The 20,119-nt window shown below is 48.8% G+C and overlaps 1 protein-coding gene across 1 annotated transcript; it reads left to right on the top strand.

Annotated features, from left to right (window-relative positions):
• Positions 1 to 633: 633 nt before the first annotated feature.
• Positions 634 to 17,381, top strand: LOC140906301 (lymphocyte antigen 6E). Its single transcript, XM_073329966.2, has 3 exons — positions 634 to 886; positions 13,620 to 13,739; positions 16,509 to 17,381. Exons 1-3 carry the CDS (start codon positions 835 to 837, stop codon positions 16,712 to 16,714), a joined length of 378 nt encoding a protein of 125 aa, XP_073186067.1. The 5' UTR covers positions 634 to 834; the 3' UTR covers positions 16,715 to 17,381.
• Positions 17,382 to 20,119: the final 2,738 nt, after the last annotated feature.

Raw genomic sequence — 20,119 nt, forward strand, 5'->3', positions numbered from 1 at the left:
GCTGCACAGCCAGCTGGGCCGATGGGGAGTCGGGCAGCTGGAGGCATCAAGAAACCAGTTCAGCACAGCACCCTGCCAGGCTGGGTGGCAGGTGCCCTAGGGTTCTGGGAGATCAGGGTGCTGAAGAGCGAGCTAGCCAGGCATTCTGGGAACGTGTTTTGCTTTTTAAAAACCATTTTTAAAAGTCTGAAACACTTAGACTTTTCAGTCCCCTCCCTCTGCACCCCCTTGAGCTTTTAACTTTTCATCCGGATTTGGGACAGAAAGATTTACTACCAACTGGAACTTTTTAAGAGCAGGGAGCTCCTCTGTTCTGGCCAGCTGCACTGGTGACCCCCGTCCGTCTCTCCGCACCTGGAAGGCAGGAAGCAGGCTCCCCACCCTTTTTGCTGTTGGAACCCGATATGGAAAAGGTTAAGAATCACCGGATTAGACAATAGAGTAGGGATTTTCCATCGCTGGTGTCTGGTTTATGCAGTGTATTAACCATCAACTTGTGCAAAAGCTTTTGGCACAGTAATGCTTTAGTCCTCCTGCATTTCCTCCTCCCTCCAGACTGCAGCAGGGAAACAAAACCAAACACAATTACATTTCCTGGAGAACTGCATTCTGTTAAGACTTTGAGCCTTGTTTCCTGTGGCTTCTCTTGATACAAACCCACGTGAGCAAACTCCCTGCACATCCCACACCCAGCCATCAATCTCCTGTCTCCTCCCCGCTAACTCGCAGTCTTTCCATGCACTGCCTTCACAGGAAAACACCAAGATCCTCCTTTATAACCAGCCCCCCAAGAAGCAGCTTCCCTTCTGCCCACGCTGTGACGGTAGGCCGAAGATGAAGGCTTTTCTTCTCTCCCTGCTGGTGGCGGTTCTGTGTGTGGAGCAAGGTGAGATGCTGCTCATGATCCCTCTGTGCCAGACAAAGAGCCAGGGAAGCGGCTAGAAATGGCAGGGGCAGAGGGGGATTTTTGCAGCATTGTGGGCAAAGATTCTACCTTTAAGTGGGAGCTGGCACTTCTGCAAACCCCCCTTTGCATCCAGCCGCTTGGTCCTGCGAAGCAACGGTGGTGCGTTGGCTGTCTTTTGAGCACTAGCTTGTGTGGATGTAATAAAAATAGCTCAGTGCAGGCATAGCAAATTATCTCAGTTTCATGGTGCTTAGGGGGATGCAGTGCTCTGGATGCAAGAGAGAGCACGGTTCTGTGGATCTGGATTTGTGCTTGTTCCAACAGCAGCATGTCTTGAGAGGCCTAGAGGGGGATGAGCGGGGGCTGACTACCCCTAGAGACCTATCTCGTCATCTCTTAAAGAAATCTTTTATACTGTTATCCTCTGAGCTAGGCTCTTTTACTCAGGGCGATCAGTGCTTCTCAGCATTGCTTTCTTGCAACCATAATTTTTGCAAGTTCTTCTACTGTAATCAGCTAAAAACATCAGGGTCTGATTATGATCCCAGATACAGTGGAGTAAATCAGGAGTAACTGCACTGAATTCAATTAATTTGGAGGAATGGAACATCGCCACAAGTGAGATCAGACTCAGGCCCTGCGTTCTTACAATGCTGTAGTGCAGAGGTGGGCAAACTACGGCCCGCGGGACCGTCCTATCCAGCCTTTGAGCTCTCGGCCAGGGAGACTACCCCTGGCCCTTCCCCCGCTGTCCCTCCTCCCTCGCAGGCATGCCGCAGCGCGGGCAGCAGTCAGGACCACCGCTCCTGTCGGGCAGCATGGCGCTGGCTCCGGCATGGTAAGGGGGTGGAGAGCGGGGGAGGGTGTTGAATAAGGGGCAGGGGGACCCAAGGGCCGGTCAGGGGACAGGGAGCAGGGGGCAGTTGGATGGGTCGGGGATTCTGAGCGGGGCGCGAGGTGGGAGGGGGTGGATAAGGGGCAGGGGCCAGGCTGTTTGGGGAGGCACAGCCTTCCCTACCCGGCCCTCCATACAGTTGCGCAACCCCGACCTGGCCTGCGGCTGCGGTTTGCCCACCCCTGCTGTGGTGGAATCCCGTAATATGGGAGGGGGGTCACAGCAGCAGGCTCCGGTTGGAGGAGCCACTGGTTGATTCTTAATGCAGGATCATTTTACTCCTCCAACTCTTCCTGAGCTCATCTGGTTTTAAAAATAAGGAGGTCTGGGGCGGTTTGATACTTGGTTGGGAGACCTCCAGGGGTAAAAGGTGTTTGTGGAACAGGCTTTTATTTATTTATTTATTTGCCACTAAAGCTAGGAAGAACAGGGTCGGTTATTAACCAACGCATGTTCACTTGTTTGAAGATTTCCCCATTTATATGCTCCCAGATGTTGTTGTCTTTTGATTGTCTATACAAATGTATTATCCCCCTCTCTTACTGTTTACTCACATTAATGTACATAAATAAGTCACCCCAAGACCTGCACCGGGTGCCAGGATAAACTACAGCCTGAGCCCAAGGGAACTGACCAGCTCCAGCCACCTGGGTTCCTGGCTCAGAAATCAAGAACACTTCCAATTCCATGGGGTCCACAGTGAGAAACAACAAGTTGATTTCTCACTGCTCTTAAGATGATCTTAGCTGCCCCCTCTAGATACTCACTCCGGATCCCACACCGGAGTGTCTAAACACATCGTGATTTCAACCAAGTGGACCCAGAGAGTGTGTTATTTTCCCAGTCCCAGTCTCTATGTGGTCTAATTAAGCCCAGAGCGTGAGAGAAATCTGCTGGTCCCCGTGCCTGGACAGCAGACACCCTTTGCCAAGCAAATGGGGTTATTGCAAGTAGCTTTGCCCCTACCGCAGAGGTGGGCAAACTGATGTGGCCCTCGGGACCGTCCTGCCCGGCCCCTGAGCTCCCGGCCAGGGAGGCTATCCCCCCTCCCCTCCCCTGCTTTCTCCCCTCCCCAGCAGCCTCAGCGTGCCATGCCGCCCGCACGCTGGCCTGCCGGACAGCACGGGCGGAGTGGCTGGCTCCAGCCGGGTGGCGGGGCTGCGAGCTCCTTCTGCTCTGAGCAGCATGGTAAGGCGGCGCAGAGGTTGGATGGGGCAGAGGTCCTGGCGGGAGGGGCAGTCGGGGAGAGGGAACAGGGGCGATTGGATAGGTGTAGGAATCCCGGGGGACTGTCAGGGAGTGGGGATGTGGATAGGTGTTGGGGCAGTGAGGGGACAGGAAGCAGGGGGGATTCGATAGGGGATGGGGTTCCAGAGGGCGGTTAGGGGGACAGGGGAAGTGGGGGAGGTTGGATGGGGTGGAGGTTCTGGGGGAGTGTCAGGGGATGGGGAACAGGGGGGATTGGATAGGCGTGGAAGTCCCAGGGGGCCTGTCAGGGGACAGGGAGTGGGGGGGGTTGGATGGGTCGGGGATTCTGAGCGGGGCAGTCAGGGGGTGGGAAGTGGAAGGGGGCGGATAGGGGGCGGGGGCCAGGCTGTTTGGGGAGGCACAACCTTCCCTACCCATCCCTCCATACTGTTTGGAAACCCCGTTGTGGTCCTCAGGCCAAAAAGTTTGCCCACCCCTGTCCTTCAGCAACAGGAATATTCCTTTTGCCATGCAAGGAGCCTCTCCCAAGGAACTCCCTTTGCTTTAGCCGGCTACGCACTAACCTGCCTTGAAGACATCACATGGTGTTTAAATGCCAAGTACTGGGCTGTTGAAGGAGAGCAGTGGTTGCCTGGAGAACACAGACAGAGCTGGCGTGGGCAGTAACGGCCTGACCCAAAGCCCAGTGATGTCAGCGGGAGCCTTTCCACTGACTGCACTGGGCTTTGGGTCGGGGCTTGAAAGCCTTGGCCGAGCTCTGCTCTTTGCAAGGTCAGATTGCACAGGTCTTATCTAAGGCATTTCCTGAGGGTTGTGTTGTATCTCATGAGTTCGTCAGCATCTCTAGTAGCTGAGCACCAAAAGCTTCTTCCCCTGGCAAATTGTTCCATCATCTGATTGGTGGCAATTGGTTTTTGCGCTTGCATTGCTTAGGTTCTTTTTTCTGTAGTTTCAGTCTCAGCCTCCTTAAATAATTCCTCCCTCTTCATTACGTTTTCTATTATTAGACATTTTTCAGGAGCCCGTTGTTTCTGTTTTTTCTCTGTAATGTACTTACTCGTACTGGCATTTGACTTGGTGCCGTGTGAGATTTTGATGAAAAAACTAGACTGACAGAACATTAGCGTGGCACACACTGACTACGGCCACGTCTACCCTGGCGCGCTTACAGTGGCATGGCTGTACCGATGCAGCTGTGCCTCGGTACGATCTCTCGTGTGGCTGCTGTGTGCCGACCGGACAGAGCTCTCCCGCTGACAGAATTAAACCACCCCCAGTGAGTGGTTGTAGCTGTGTTGGTGGGTGAGCGACATAGCAGTGTCCACACTAGCAGATAGGTCGGTGTAACTGATGTCTCTCCGGGTGTGTGTGGGGGGGTGGTGGTGGGTGGGTTCAACCCCGTGAGCCGCGTAAATTTTGCCGACGTAAGTGGTAGTGTAGACCTGGCCTAAAAGCTGGCTCGCTGATAGGTGTCGCAATGTAATTGTCAATGGGGAATTGTCAATGAGTGGGTGTGTCTCCAGTGGGGTCCTGCAGGGATCAGTTCTTGGCGCTACGCTATTTAACATTTTTATCAGTGATCTGGAAGAAAACAACGTCATCACTGATAAATTTACAGGTGACAGAAAAACTAGGGGAGTGGTAAATAATGAAGAGCTCAGGTCACTGATCGAGAGCAATCTGGATTGCTTGGTAAGCTGGGCGCAAGCAAACAATCTGCATTTTAATATGGCTAAATGTAAAGGTATACATCTAGGGACAAAGAATGTCGGCCGTATTTACAGGAGGGGGGACTCTCCCTGGAAAGCAGTGACTCTGAAAAAGCTTTGTGGAGCCATGGTGGATAATCTGCTGAACATGAGCTGCCAGTGTGACCCTGTGGCCAAAAGGGCTAATGTGATTCTTGGATGTATAACAGGAATTTTGAGTAGGAGTACAGAGGTTATTTTACCTCTATATTTGCCACTGGTGTGACCGCTGCTGGAATTCTGTGTCCAGTTCTGAAGATCGACAAGTCAAGAAGGATGTTGGTAAATTGGAAAGGGTTCAGAGAAGAGCCACGAAAATGTTTAGTGTTAGAAAACCTGCCTTATAGCTGTAGACTCAAGGAGCTCAATCTATTTAGCGTAACAAAGAGAAGGTTAAGGGGTGATTTGATCACAGTCTGGAAGTGCCTACACAGAGAACAAATACTTAATAATGGGCTCTTCAATCTAGCAGAGAAAGTGATAACAATATCCAATGTCTGGAAGTTGAAGCTGGACACATTCAGACTGGAAATAAGGCATAAATTTGTAACAGTGAGGGTCATTCACCATTGGAACAATTTACCAAGGGTCATGATGGATTGTCCATCACTGGCAAATTTTAAATCAAAATTGGGTGTTTTTCTAAAACCTATGCTCTAGGAATTATTCTGGGGGCAGTTCTCTGGCCTGTGTTTTATAAGAGGTCAGCCTAGATGTTCACAATGATCTTATAAATCTGGGAATCTAGTACAGACATTTTTTATTGTAGGTATTACAGGAGAAGAATCATAGAATCATAGAATATCAGGGTTGGAAGGGACCTCAGGAGGTCATCTAGTCCAACCCCCGGCTCAAAGCAGGACCAATCCCCAACCAAATCATCCCAGCCAGGGCTTTCTCAAGCCTGACCTTAAAAACTTCTAAGGAAGGAGATTCCACCACCTCCCTAGGTAACGCATTCCAGTGTTTAACCACCCTCCTAGTGAAAAAGTTTCTCCTAATATCCAACCTAAACCTCCCCCACTGTAACTTGAGACCATTACTCCTTGCTCTGTCATCTGCTACCATTGAGAACAGTCTAGAGCCATCCTCTTTGGAACCCCCCTTCAGGTAGTTGAAAGCAGCTATCAAATCCCCCCTCATTCTTCTCTTCTGAAGACTAAACATCCCGAGTTCCCTCAGCCTCTCCTCATAAGTCATGTGTTCCAGTCCCCTAATCATTTTTGTTGCCCTCTGCTGGACTCTTTCCAATTTTTCCACATCCTTCTTGTAGTGTGGGGCCCAAAACTGGACACAGTACTCCAGATGAGGCCTCACCAATGTCGAATAGAGGGGAATGATCACGTCCCTCGATCTGCTGGCAATGCCCCTACTTATACATCCCAAAATGCCATTGGCCTTCTTGGCAACAAGGGCACACTGTTGACTCATATCCAGCTTCCCGTCCACTGTAACCCCTAGGTCCTTTTCTGTAGAACTGCTGCCTAGCCATTCGGTCCCTAGTCTGTAGCGGTGCATGGGATTCTTCCATCCTAAGTGCAGGACTCTGCACTTGTCCTTGTTGAACCTCATCAGATTTCTTTTGGCCCAATCCTCCAATTTGTCTAGGTCCTTCTGTATCCTATCCCTACCCTCCAGCGTATCTACCTCTCCTCCCAGTGTAGTGTCATCTACAAATTTGCTGAGGGTGCAATCCACACCATCCTCCAGATCATTTATGAAGATATTGAACAAAACCGGCCCCAGGACTGACCCTTGGGGCACTCCACTTCATACCGGCTGCCAACTAGACATGGAGCCATTGATCACTACCCGTTGAGCCCGACAATCTAGCCAGCTTTCTATCCACCTTATAGTCCATTCATCCAGCCCATACTTCTTTAACTTGCTGGCAAGAATACTGTGGGAGACAGTGTCAAAAGCTTTGCTAAAGTCAAGGAACAACACGTCCACTGCTTTCCCTTCATCCACAGAACCAGTTATCTCGTCTAATAGAAGGCAATTAGATTAGTCAGGCATGAGAAGCCTTGGATTGGGGAGTGAGGGGGGTCTGTACTTACAAGACAGCAAGCTGACACACTCAGCATCCCAACAACCCACTCTCTCTCCCCCCACATACACACAACACCCCCCGCCCTCCCCTCCCCATTTGAAAAGCAGGTTGCAGCCCCTTGAACGCTGGGATAGCTGCCCATAATGAACTGCTCCCAATGCAGCTGCAAGTGCTGCAAATGTGGCCACACCAGTACGCTTTCTGCTGTCAGTGTGGACAGACTGCAGCGCTTTCCCTACTGCGCTGTACGAAGGCTGGTTTAACCCAAAGCGCTCTACATCTGCAAGTGTAGCCAAGAGTCACCGAGGGACAATCAGTGTGGAATCTCTGTGATGCCATTTGTACTGACTCAGAATTGAACCATCAAATTAATTCACTGATTCATGGGCTCCTCGGAGGACCGTGCCATCTGAGGCTGTGTCAATGGGAGGCTTTCCTCTGGCTTCCATGGGATTTGAATCCGACCTGTGGCTCTGTAATCCTGCCAGGTAGCTGCAGTTTAAACTGTTCTGCAGACTTGCTAGGAAAACAGCCCCTCCCTTCAGGATCAGGCAGTGATGTTTTGAGCTGATGATGCCATGCGTGTAACTACATATTCTTGCTATGAAGTGATGGGGATGGAGCTGTTTGAAAACCGGTCTCGGCTTGTTCTAGCTGCATTCTCCAGACCTCCCACTCATGTAGTTCAATTAGTGTCTCTTGATAAAGCATCTGTTGTTTTTTTCTGCTTCGATCCTGGACTCCTAGGAGCCCTAGTCATGAACCAGGACTACATTATGCTAGGTGCTGTATAAACACAGCACAAAGATCTTACAGTCTGGGTGCTCAGTAATAATAAACAGTGACCCCCGAAGTGCACGTAGCCATTCAAGTGCAGCTGGGCCAATAAGCCAATAATCCCAATGTCTGTATTAAAAAAATGACGGAACCGTCAAAAAGCACCGCACCTGTGTTCAGCCGCTGATCAGAGCCCCGGTCTTCTGCCTTCGCTCACTTTACTGAGGAGCATTTCAAAATATTGCCCGTCTTTTCATCAAATGAAGAAGAAGCAGAAGAGAAGGTGCTGGCTTCATGGAGGGTCCTGGAGCCACTTGGGGGTAGGGCTAGATCAGTGGTTCCCAAACTGGGGTTCGCAAAATGTTATAGGGGGTTCTTGGGAAAAAAATTCCCTCATGGTGGACAGAGCTGTCCCTAGGAACCCCGAGCAGCACGGGGCCAGTAGCCTGGAGCCCCTGGACTTCCAAGAGCTAAGCAGATCAAAGCAAATATATCTGTCATGCGTGAGATTTAAACTTCAAGACTCCTTATAAGAAATGGAAAGGGAGGTGGATATTTTTTGCTGTTTTTAAAATTAAATAGGCAGCTAGTTTTGTTTTTAAAATTATTATGAAGAACAAGTTTAAGCTTTGTTGTAACGTGCGTTGTTTGCCCGGAGTGCTCAAGACCTGAATGCTTGTGTAGGAGGAATTCTTTGAGTTGGCTTCTTAAATACCTTCATGCTGTTTCACATCTGATACTCCTTGATGAAACGTAGGAGCCTTGTCTTATAACAGGCTTATTCAAAGTGATACAAGTTACGAAAGTGAGATATTGGAGGCTGTTTTCATAATGTAATAAAAATACTGTAATGATAAATAATTAATAAATAGTATGTAATAAGCATGTCATAAAAACAAATTTTATATTTCCAAGATCACTGCTTTTATAATTTATACTCAGGTAAAAGAGAAAATCCCTGGAAATATTCATTTTTAGGAGGGGGTTCGTGAGACTTAACATTTTCATGAAAGAGGTTAACAGGTTGTTAAAGTTTGGGAACCACTGGGCTAGATCAAGGTGACTGGTGGGGAAGAGCCCAGTGTTCATCACCTATGGCATGTATGCTGGAGGGCTTGTGGCCTAATCATGCCCCCGCTTGTTAGGGGGCTTATTCCTTCACCCACTCACTTCCCTGGTCCTTCTCGCATGAACAGAGAGCAACAATACCCGAAGTCCAAAGGTGCAAACAATTTAATGTTTATTGGGGTGAACTTCCAGCAAGCATGATTCCAGTTTCCTTCCTTAGTGTCCCCCTTCCCAGCTCTGACACCACAGAGCCTTACCTGTGTCCCTGTTCCCATTCCCCCCCTTAGCAAAACATGATTCCAATTTCCCCACCCCCATTCCCTGTTCCCATTCCCCCCTTACTTCCTGATTGACTGCAAACTGTATAGTAAAACTTGAGTTCTGCTTAGCTATACCTTAACCAATCATTTTACTGAAATTTAACTAACCAATCCTAACATATTGTAACATGATTATGTAACCAATTATATCCCACCACCTTAATTGGTTTACACCCAGCAAAATTAATTATACAGCTGTCATAAATATAAAGGGAAGGGTAAACCCCTTTAAAATCCCTCCTGGCCAGAGGAAAAATCCTCTCACCTGTAAAGGGTTAAGAAGCTAAAAGTAACCTCACTGGCACCTGACCAAAATGACCAATGAGGAGACAAGATACTTTCAAAAGCTGGGAGGAGGGAGAGAAACAAAGGGTCTGTGTCTGTCTGGATGCTGCTTTTGCCAGGGACAGAACAGGAATGGAGTCTTAGAACTTTTAGTAAGTAATCTAGCTAGGTATGTGTTAGATTAAGATTTCTTTAAATGGCTGAGAAAAGAACTGTGCTGAATAGAATGACTATCCCTGTCTGTGTGTCTTTTTTGTAACTTAAGGTTTTGCCTAGAGGGATTCTCTATGTTTTGAATTTAATTACCCTGTAAGGTATTTACCATCCTGATTTTACAGAGGTGATTCCTTTACTTCCATTAAAAGTCTTCTTGTAAGAAAACTGAATGCTTTTTCATTGTCCTAAGATCCAAGGGTTTGGGTCTGTGGTCACCTATGCAAATTGGTGAGGATTTTTACCAAACCTTCCCCAGGAAGTGGGGTGCAAGGGTTGGGAGGATTTTGGGGGGAAAGACGTGTCCAAACTATGTTTCCTAGTAGACCCAGGTAATGTTTGGTGGTGGCAGTGGAAATCCAAGAGCAAAGGGTAAAATTAATTTGTACCTTGGAGAAGTTTTAACCTAAGCTGGTAAAAGTAAGCTTAGGAGGTTTTCATGCAGGTCCCTACATCTGTACCCTAGAGTTCAGAGTGGGGAAGGAACCTTGACAACAGCAGACAGAAACAATCACAGAACCAGACAGAGATTATTCAGACAAACAATAGCAAAGTGGGAACTATAATGACAAAACAATACAGAAGTGAGGATATCACCGCTACACCTATGAAGACATAAGGGTTTCCCAGCTATATCTATTGATAAGTGAGTTCTTACAGAACAGAAAACTATCAAGCTAAACATCCTCTAGGCTCTTCCCTTTCTCTGGTGGCGATCGGCATTATCAGGACAGGATTGTATTTCTAACAGCCCAAGAGCACCTTCTTTCAATGTGACTAGGTTGGAATGTGAGGAGGTGACCGGTCACTTCCCAGCTTATGGCTGCCTCTGCTGCTTAGCCAAAGGCCTTAGCCTGAGAACAGGGCCTCAGACTGTCACAGTAAGAGAAGGCCCTTACACTGGCAGACAGTGATTTTGATTCTCTCTTTTATACCTCTATAACTAGCTAAGTGATAAGAATACACTTAAATTCTTAAGAGTATGGGCCTTTACAGACAGGCCTGAATATCTGTATCCTAACAAGAAAAGGAGGACTTGGGGCACCTTAGAGACTAACCCATTTATTTGAGCATGAGCTTTCGTGAGCTACAGCTCGCTTCATCGGATGTTGATCAGGTGGTTCCGCAGTTTCTGTGAGAGCGTGTGGCACAAGCTGTCAGCATAGTCTGTGTGGTGTGTAGATTGTAATGGATTTTTTACCTTCAGTCCGTTTGGCACGATGTCCGTCTGCTTGCATTTGGAAAGGAAGATGATGTCTGTCTGCATCTGTGCGAGTTTTTTCATGAAGTTGATTTCCACTCCATACGGCTAAATGCAGTGCCTTGCATAATGACTGCTTTCAGAGAAGCAGCCATGTTAGTCTGTATTCTCAAAATTGGTTAGTCTCTAAGGTGCGACAAGTCCTCCTTTTCTTAAAAAGGAAAGAATCATGTTACAATCTACACACCACACAGACTATGCTGACAGCTCGTGCCACACGCTCTCACAGAAACTGCGGAACCACCTGATCAACATCCGATGAAGCGAGCTGTAGCTCACGAAAGCTCATGCTCAAATAAATGGGTTAGTCTCTAAGGTGCCACAAGTCCTCCTGTTCTTTTTGCGAATACAGACTAACACGGCTGCTACTCTGAAACCTGTCATTATATCCTAACACCGCTCTCACTGGAACTGTGGGGTGTCCGTGGGTGTTGTAGCCAAAACCAAGATCGGAGTGTGCCCTGCCCACTGCTAGGTGGGTGTGCTGGGAGAGCTGGAGAAGAGGTTCTCTGCTCCCCACCTTTGCTCAGCTACCTGTCAACTTTAAAAAACGATGAGCAGTTGTAAAGAGCACTTTACTCCCCACCTGGCCCCACTGGAGTCATGTGAGTAAGGCACTCCCCAGTGTAGGCGGAGCACCTGCTTGTAAAATGCGCGTTGCATCCTCTTCTAGTGTCTGGGCCGCAGAGGATAACAGCCCACTACTGCTTCTAGTTGGAGTTATCAGTTCCCTGCCAGTGGTCAAGGTCTGTGTTGTGCTGCTGAAAGGCCTGGGTTCAAGCTCTGCTGGTGACCCATGGAGGTGGAGGGATTGTTACATCAAAGTGGCAAAATCAAGCCCTGGGATGAACTTAATGCTTCAGATCTTGTTCTTCCTTAACCCATCCCCTCCTTATTTGTCACCCTCACACAGCACTTCCTGTCCAATTTGCTCTATTAACTCTTTAGGAAATGCACTGTGCTTCTCTGTTTGTTTCTATAAAGCACCTAGCATGCTTCTGGCATTGTAATAATAACCAAGCTCGTTCGGCAAGTCAGAATGAATTCTCTGGTCTTCCATGTGATACCCATCAATAAATAACACATCATGTCATTCACACTTCATTTGTCAGAGCCAGTGTGAGGTCATATTTCGATTGCTGCCCACCATCCATTGGTATCTGTCTCTTTGGAAATTAGTCCTTATGAAATATAGTCTCTAGCCAGGAAGGAGTTGTTTCCCCCATGCATATTAGCCTCTACTATGTCACCTAAATCTCCCTTACTGCAGATTAAACCCACTACTTCCTGTCCTACTGTCAGCGGATATGGCGAACAATTGATCACTGTCCTCTTTATAGCAGATCTTAACATGTTTGAAGACTCTGATCACTCCCCCCACAGTCTTCTTTTTTCAAGCCTAAACATGCCCAGTTTTGTAAAAGTTTGTAAAAAGTTCAGGTTTTCTAAAAAGTTTACAAAAAAGTTCATAAGGGCTTGGCTACACTTACATTTTACAGTGCTCTAACTTGCTGGCTCAGGGGTGTGAAAAATCACCCCCCTGAGCGCAGCAAGTCAGAGCATTTTAAAGCGCTAGTGTAAACAGGCTCCGAGGGCAGGGAGCTAATCCCCTCGTGGAGGTGGAGTACTAGGAGCGCTGGGAGAGCTCTCTCCCAGTGCTCGCACCGACCACACTCGCGTTTCAAAGCGGTGCCGTGGGAGCGCTCCCACGACAAGGCCTTGAAGTTTCCAGTATAGCCATGCCCTAAAAAGTTTACAAAAAAAGTTTGTAAAATGTTCAAGTTTTCTAAACCTTTTATCATTTTTGATGCTCTCCTCTGGACTTTCTCTGATTTGTCCACATCGCTTGGTGCCCAGAATTGAACACAGTACAGCATCGGAGGCTTCACCAGTGCCATATACAACAGGACAGTTACCTCCTCTGTCTTATAGAGAACACTCCTGCTAATCCACCCCACAATGATATCAGCCTTTTTTGGAACTGTATCACACCCCCAGCTCCTTTTCAGAAGTGCTTCCACCTAGCCAGTTGTTCCCCATTGTGTAGCTGTGCATTTGATTTTTCCTTCCAAACTCTAGTACGTCGCACTTAACTTCCTTGAATTTCACTTTGTGGATTTCAGACCAATTCTCGAATTTGTCAAGGTCGTTTTGAATTCTAATTCTGCTCTCGAAAGTGCTTGCAACCCCTCCCAGCTTGGCGTCATCTGCAAATGTAATAAGCATCCTCAGTACTGGCCACTGCGGGACCCTACAGGATTCGCCTTCCCAGTTTGACACGGAACCATTGATAACAGTCTTTCAATCAGTTGTGCACCTGCCTTATAGGAATTTAATTTAGAACACCTTTCTCTGCTTTGCTTATGAGAATGTCATATAGGACTGGGTCAAAATCAGGATATATCATGCCTACTGCTTCCCCCTTATTCACTCGGCTGGTAACCTTGTCAAAGAAGGAAATTAGGTGGGTTTGGCATGATTTGTTCTTGAGAAGTCCATGCTGGTTTTTCCTTATGCTCCTGTCTGTAACATTCTGGCTTTGGAAAAGAACGTGCTGAGAAAGTATTTACAAATGGGTGTCACGGAGGGCGTTGGGGGAACTTTTCAGAGGCATAAATAGCAGTTGGGTGCCCAGCTGTCATTTCTGCCTTTGAAAATTCCCGCCCCCCGCGTGTGGGTCTAATCCTGAATCCGTAATCGATGCACAGGAAAAACTATCGCGGGGTTCAATGAGAGTTCGGCCTGAAATAGTGGCTGAGAACATCAGGATATGATCTATTTTGATGCTCATTAGCAGCAGGTGACAGGGATGGGGACTGTAGACCAGGAACCAATAACATATTCCTGCATGCCTCTAACATGGGCTGTGTTTTCCTTTTGCAGCTCACTCGCTGGTGTGCTTCACCTGTAAGGAAAAGTCCTCCAACTGGGCTTGTCTGGCACCAGCTATATGTCCCAGTGATGCAAACTACTGTGTAACCACGTATCTTGGTGCAGGAATTGGTAAGCTTGGGCATGCTCTGTCTATTGTCTTTCCATAGTGTTTTCCCAGATGACGTGCTGCTCCCATTCCAGATCAGTAAGTTTTCTTTCCTCCTTCTGCTGGAAGGATGGGACATTGCTGATGTGGAACTGAGGAATCACTCCTTGAAACCGAATGGTAGGCGCAGCCGAGGGAGTGACTCAGAGGAGGGCAGCGCAGGCAATGTCAGGCTTCCTGTACGCCAATGGGGGGGACTCCATATCTACTCCTCCAGCCTTGGCTGAAGTCCTGAAATGAGGCTCTTTATAGCCCAGTCCTGCAGATGCTCCCCAGCAGTGGGTTCTGCTACTGCTGAGGTGGGTGAGGGCTGGGACTGAGTTCCCACCTGCTCCTCAGCGGCCCTGCAGGGGCTGCCATGGGTGTCAAAGGGAAGGAGGCTGCCTGCCTGAGTGGCTGCCAGCCTTGAACGGTGCGAGGGAGCAGTTAGAAAGAGCTCAGTGGATCCTCTGCTTCTCAGCAGTGGTTCTCAGGGAAGTAGCCTCCTCTGCTCTGCTGCATTCTTGTGGCATCGAGCCCACCCCCCTTTCCCTCCGGTTTGTTGGGGGGAAAAGATGGCTGCCTTTGTCCCTGGACCGCAGGGGAAAGGACGTCTCCCAGCTGTGCCCCTCCTGCGCCCGATTGCACCCAGTGACAATTATACACAAGTGTAAATGTCATTTCCAACCTCTGCATTTTGAGCGGACTGTGAGTAGCCAGTTCCTGGGGAGGCTCACTGATACTACTTGCCATGTGGTTCAGTTAACAAAAGTAGTGGCAGGCTATTGAGTTGTGCAGGGAACTCGCCCGGGGATGAGAATGTTAGGCTCTGGTAGAGGCCTCCCTACAGGATGGGGGAGCAGGCAGATACCGGACACAGTGTTGGTATATAATACTCTAAATATTTGTATTGATTACAGTACAAACCCCACTCACTCCACATTCACACTCCTTTCATGCTACACCAGAATCAGAAGATCCAAAGGACATCCCGACGGCCAGTCGAAATTCAGTCCGATCACAAGGCGTGGGCAGGCCGCCATAATCCAAGATGTTCCATTTCCCCCAATTCTTGCATAACTGCAGAGCTGGTGTTATTCCCTTCCTGCTAATTCTTTCTATTCCCCACGGACATAAGTTGTTTTTGCGCAGACAATTCTTGACCGCTCATAACCGTGACTCCTTGCTTCAGCTGCCAGCACTCAACTCATGCCCTCATGTCAAACACACAGCATTTATACTGGGCCCATATGGCCTATCGCGTGTTACAACATAGACATCACAACAAGAGCAGCTGGATGGCAGGCCGCTGTAACTGCCCTGCATAACTGACATTATGGGCCTTGCTTTCCCAGTCTGGCCTCCTTCCACGCCCGGGGAAGCCATGCGATGGTTTAAGCACCAAACATCTCACGTGCTGGTGCAAGTTTCCGCTATTGGCATGTGCAAGTGAGAGAATTTGCACGCTCCAATCCCAGTGCCTGGCTGGTTGTGCATGGACAAAAGGAGGCCAGGTTGAAGCCTTTTTGGGTATATTGGTGTCTGCTGCTTAATGAGCTCTGCTGTGACCTAGCTACTGTTGTAGGAACAGCAGTGATCTGTGTGCTCTGTGTTACTAGGCTCTGTATAACCTCTATGCTCAAAAGGTCTGTTACGCTTCCCCCCCCCCCTTCCCCCTTTTGTCTCCTCTCCCTCTTTGAATTACTGTGAAGTGGCTTTCTCCCTCCCCCTCCCTCCCGGAATGCTTGTGGGATGAATGGGCTGGTTGAACAGCTGGAAGATCAGAAGAGTTCCCAGGTAGACAAGGTGTCTGGGACTCTAATTAGGCAGCGATCACACACCCAATGCATGGACCCTGCTTGGACACTGTCTGAGGTGGAGTGTGAGCAACCAGATGCGGCCAAGTCCTCTCTAGTCGCAGGCCATGAGGAGCAGGTCCTTAAAAGTGGAAGAGGCCATGTGCACAGGAATGCACTCACCAGCCTGTACCTCCCGAGAAGGCCCTTCGCCCGGACCGCCTGGCCAGTGGGTCGCCGCATTGCATTCCATCGTGCCTCGGGAAGACTGACCTTCATACACTTACCTTGAAGAATCAAGACATCTCCACTGCTGTGCCTGTCCTGGGAGCGTGAGTATGCGAGTGTGAGTGTGACACCCCTCCCGCCCGCCCCTTCTTTTGAGCTTAGCTATCAATATAACAAACATGCTGCTTTCTGCCAAACTCTAGAGGGTCATTAGTCCTCCCTAAGCTGACTAGCTGGCCCAATTTCGGGTAACAACTACTACCAGCTCTTTAAAGCTTTGACACTCAAGAGCAGGAGACAGGACTCAGTCACCTCTGTGCTGCATTCCCACAGCCCCCACTGAACTCCCAAAGCCCTGTCCCAGCATGCAGTGGGCAGAGTGTGACAATCTGGAATGGATTCTCAGGTTTCTTTGGGTGTTCCCTCCTCCTGGCCAGGAATCTGAAGGGGATGTTCCCAGATTGTTACGTACAGGTCTGTAACTGCTAGGAAGAGACTAGTGCTGCTTTCATGGTATATAATAGCAGTAGTGACCTCTAAAGGCAGGGCATTCACTGGCAGAGATAAGGCTGTGAGGCCATTAACTGCTGAGAAATGGCCTCCTCATCTCAGGATTGATTAGCTACATCGGTACAATTATCTCCTTTGCAGAGCTAAGGAGCTCCTGTCCGAACTCTGGGAAACATTTTAATCTTGAGTCTCTTTCTCTTGTTTCTTTTTCCGGTTCAGGTGGATATTCCAGTCAGAGCATCTCCAAGGGGTGTGCTTCAATTTGCCCCAGCGGTGGGATAAACATAGGGATACTAGCTGCCTCTGTTTCCTGCTGCAGTTCATTCTTGTGCAACATCAGCGGGGCCAGCAGCGTGAAAGTCAGCTACTCGGTGCTGGCCATGGTGATCTTGGCCAGCTTCGTCTATATCAGGGCCGGACTGTGATCGGGTTAGGAAAAAGAACTTGATGGCCTGAAGAACCTGCTCAGGCTTCTCCAACGAGACACCAAACCACCTCTGTGCAAAGCTATACTGGGGTTACCAATGGTGCCCTTTCTTCCAAACTCTCTCTCAGATCCCATTAGACAATACCTGCCCTCTTGCCGTTCACAAGGAAATCCTGCTGCTGTCACTGGGTGCCCCTCTGTGCGTCTCAGCAGATCTGGATGGCTGCTCCCATGTTTTTGGGCACAGGAGGCCTGGGAAGCTCAAATGAACAGTGCTGCCTCACTGGGGAGATGTCCGCTTGCTCTCCTGACCCATCAGGAAATGGTGGATAATGTTGGCAGGGTTTCTGCTTTTATACCCGTAGTCCCAGTTGATGGAGCTGATTTAAAAAAAGGTCAGGGCTCACCAGGAAATGTTTAGCCCAAATCACCTCCAAAGCGGAATACTTAAAGACCCCTGCCTCTTGCTACTGCAGGGACATTTCCCATCCACGTCACGCGAGGGATCAGCGCCAGACTGAGTGCCGGGAAGGCATGATTGGATTCTGGTTTTTTACATTGTTTTCTTTATTCTGCTCCTTGGATGACTTTTCTTATGTAAAATGAATGCAGTGCTCGCACTGTGAGCATCACACCTGAATAAACACGTTCCCGTTCTTGCCTGAGCCCAGATGTATTGTGTGTCTGTTTGCTTGCTGGAAAAATGGGGTGTGTGAGGTGCCCTTAGCCGAAAGATCCACTCATGGGTGCAGCACAACTGCTCCCTGGGACAGCGGCTCTATGGTTCTCATCAGCGCCCTCTCTCTTGACACTTTTCATCCTAACACAGACCTTTACCTCCCCTGTCTGCTCCCATCCCCCCTTCAGTATGGGCCCAGATGAACGAACACTTGTTCTTCCCAGCTGTGGTAGCTGTAACTTGTCCCCCAGACCAGATGCTGCCTTGTGTCGAGGATTCGAACCCCAGACGGCGCGGTTCGTTGTCTGACCAGAGAGAAACAGGCAACACCAGCATGGTCCGAACACAAAGCTCTTTATTGAAGAGTGCACACAACAATAGAGAGCAGCCCATCTCCAAAGAGAACCAGCCAGCTTCTAAGTAAAACTCATAGGTTTTTATAGACAGTCGCGTCGCGTCAGATTTATTCATAAAGCAGCCCCCCCATATTAGTTAAAATCCTCTTTCTCTATATGCATGCACATCTACCTCCCCTTATTGTAGATAACTTTTAGCAAATCGTAGTGCTTCACTAACTTTCTTATCGGTATGGGTGTCAACCAGGAGACGAGGAGTTAAAACAGACATAACACAAGAGCAGGGAGTGGAAAACAACCGCCTCTGTATCTCAAGGACTGTTCCCAGCACATCTGGTCCAAAAATGCAGGAATGCAGGCCTCCCCTTTTTTCTCACTCTCTGTAACTTAAACAAACGTTCCTTCATTCTACTTTCAGAGACTTTCCCAGCAGCCTCTCTAAGCCTGACTTTGGTTCGGTTGGCATAACTGCCTCCTGTTTAGCTTTTCTCACCTAACACTTGTATCATTTCACTTCCTAAAAGCCCTTTCGGATTCAGTCCGTATGACTGAGGCTGGACAGGATGAAGCGTGAGTCTAGTCACCCATAGACGTGTCATATGGGACTGGAGCAAACGCTAGGGGAGCAAAACCGCTGCAGGGTCAGTCTGTAGGTTAGTTATTAGCGTCTCTCCGATTCCTGCCTTCCATCGTCAGTGAGTGGTGACAGAAAACCCTGCGGCTCTATTTAAAAACAGCCATTATGAGCAAACTTCTTTAAGCCCTTGTCGTCATTCCAGAGTGCCCCCATGCGGGCAGGTGTGGTGTTGTAGGTGAGTCATTACTTTGTTTCCCCCTAACCCAGGGCAGTGGCAAGTCCAAACAGGCCGTTAAATGCTAAACAGCACCCCTTAGTGGAGGGTGTCTTATTAACAGCAAAGCCCAGGCAGAACATCAACAAAACTTTCACCCCAACATCCCGGCGGGTGACTAGGTCATTTTAGTCCATGTCCCCCACCTGAGTGCCATGTTCTCCTCTGCCCAGAGGTTCCCTTTGTGCCAGTCTCTGCCCTGAGGTTGTGCCTCTTGCTCCTGCTGGGCATGCAAGGTCAAGCTGCATGGAGGGCGCCATTTTGCAGGACGTGCCACCCTGCCTCCATTGGCGTGACTTCGCACGCACAGTGCATCCATGGTCATGTCACGTGGAAGATGCCATTTTGCAGAGTGATAACGGTGTGACCTTGCAAATGTGGTGTCTCTGAGGTCATTCTGGTGGGGACAGAACAGCACACTCTGTGAAGAGCCTCTTCTGTGCGTCCACGATGATAGGACAAAAGCACATTTGGGTTTATATCAGTATTCGAGAGGGACAAACCTTACAGAAACAAGACTGCCCAGCTTCAAACTGGCTGAATGGCTTGCTTAGGTTTCTCTTAAATTTAATATAAATGAATTTACGGAGATTCTAATATTTGGGGGTTTTATTATAACTACAAAATTGTAGCAATAGTTTTTAACCCTTAAGGTACGGAGATGCACTTTCAACCTTAACTCCAGTTTAATGAAGATAGTTGCCTTGAAATTCGGACTCATCCCTGGCTTTCCTGACTGCTCAGAAACAATGGTATAAGGCAGAGGGTCTTCCAGGGCAGAGGCTCCGATGGGAGGAGTAAGGATAATTTTGTGGTTAAATCACTGGCATGGGACTCAGAAGATTTGGGTTCAGCTCCTGGCTCTGCCCCAGGCTCCTTGTGTGACCTTGGGCAAGTCATTTCACCTCTCTGTGCCTCAGTTTCCCCATACAGGTGATGATACTGGTTGAGCAGAGGCCTGTTCTCTAAGTTGTTCAAAGTAACACAAGTCCAGCTCAACCGGTTATGTAAAATTATTTAGGAAAGACTGGTACAAATTGGATTGTTTTGAGTTATAGGTTGCGGGGCAGAGTCACTACATAAGAGGAGTGGGGTGGACTGGAAAAAGTGAACGTCACCTGCAAGGCAGCCACCCCCACCGTCTCGTGGTGCTCCAGGACCCACCAAGACACCGTTGGACCTTCGTCATCCTGATCCTGAACGGCCTCCTGATCAGACTGAGCCAGAGAGCCATCACCATCTCCACCAGCTTCAGCTAATTCCCGAACAACACCAGGGACGTGAGACTCAAGCTCCTGCTGTCACCTTCCCCCTCCAGGGTTAGTTTCCTGACCTTCCTTCTCTCTTCTCTTTTTTATTCCGTGCTTTTCGCCTGCTGGCTGAGGTGGCCAAATCTACGCCACCTTTTGCAACACCACTGCGAGCCTGTGACCATTAAGACAAGCTGAGAGCAATGCAACCCCGCCCCCCAAATCTAAATCAGACTCTGATAGCATCAGTAGCTCCAAACCATCTAC

This window comes from Lepidochelys kempii, chromosome 2, assembly GCF_965140285.1.
Source record: "Lepidochelys kempii isolate rLepKem1 chromosome 2, rLepKem1.hap1, whole genome shotgun sequence".
NCBI classification, from domain to species: Eukaryota; Metazoa; Chordata; order Testudines; family Cheloniidae; genus Lepidochelys; species Lepidochelys kempii.

Bases quoted from the DNA above. Each gene is read 5' to 3' on its own strand.
- LOC140906301 (XM_073329966.2), top strand. From the start codon at position 835: ATGAAGGCTTTTCTTCTCTCCCTGCTGGTGGCGGTTCTGTGTGTGGAG. The intron at 887-13,619 runs GTGAGATGCTGC...TTCCTTTTGCAG, and splicing joins GGTTCTGTGTGTGGAGCAAG to CTCACTCGCTGGTGTGCTTC. The intron at 13,740-16,508 runs GTAAGCTTGGGC...TTTCCGGTTCAG, and splicing joins GTATCTTGGTGCAGGAATTG to GTGGATATTCCAGTCAGAGC.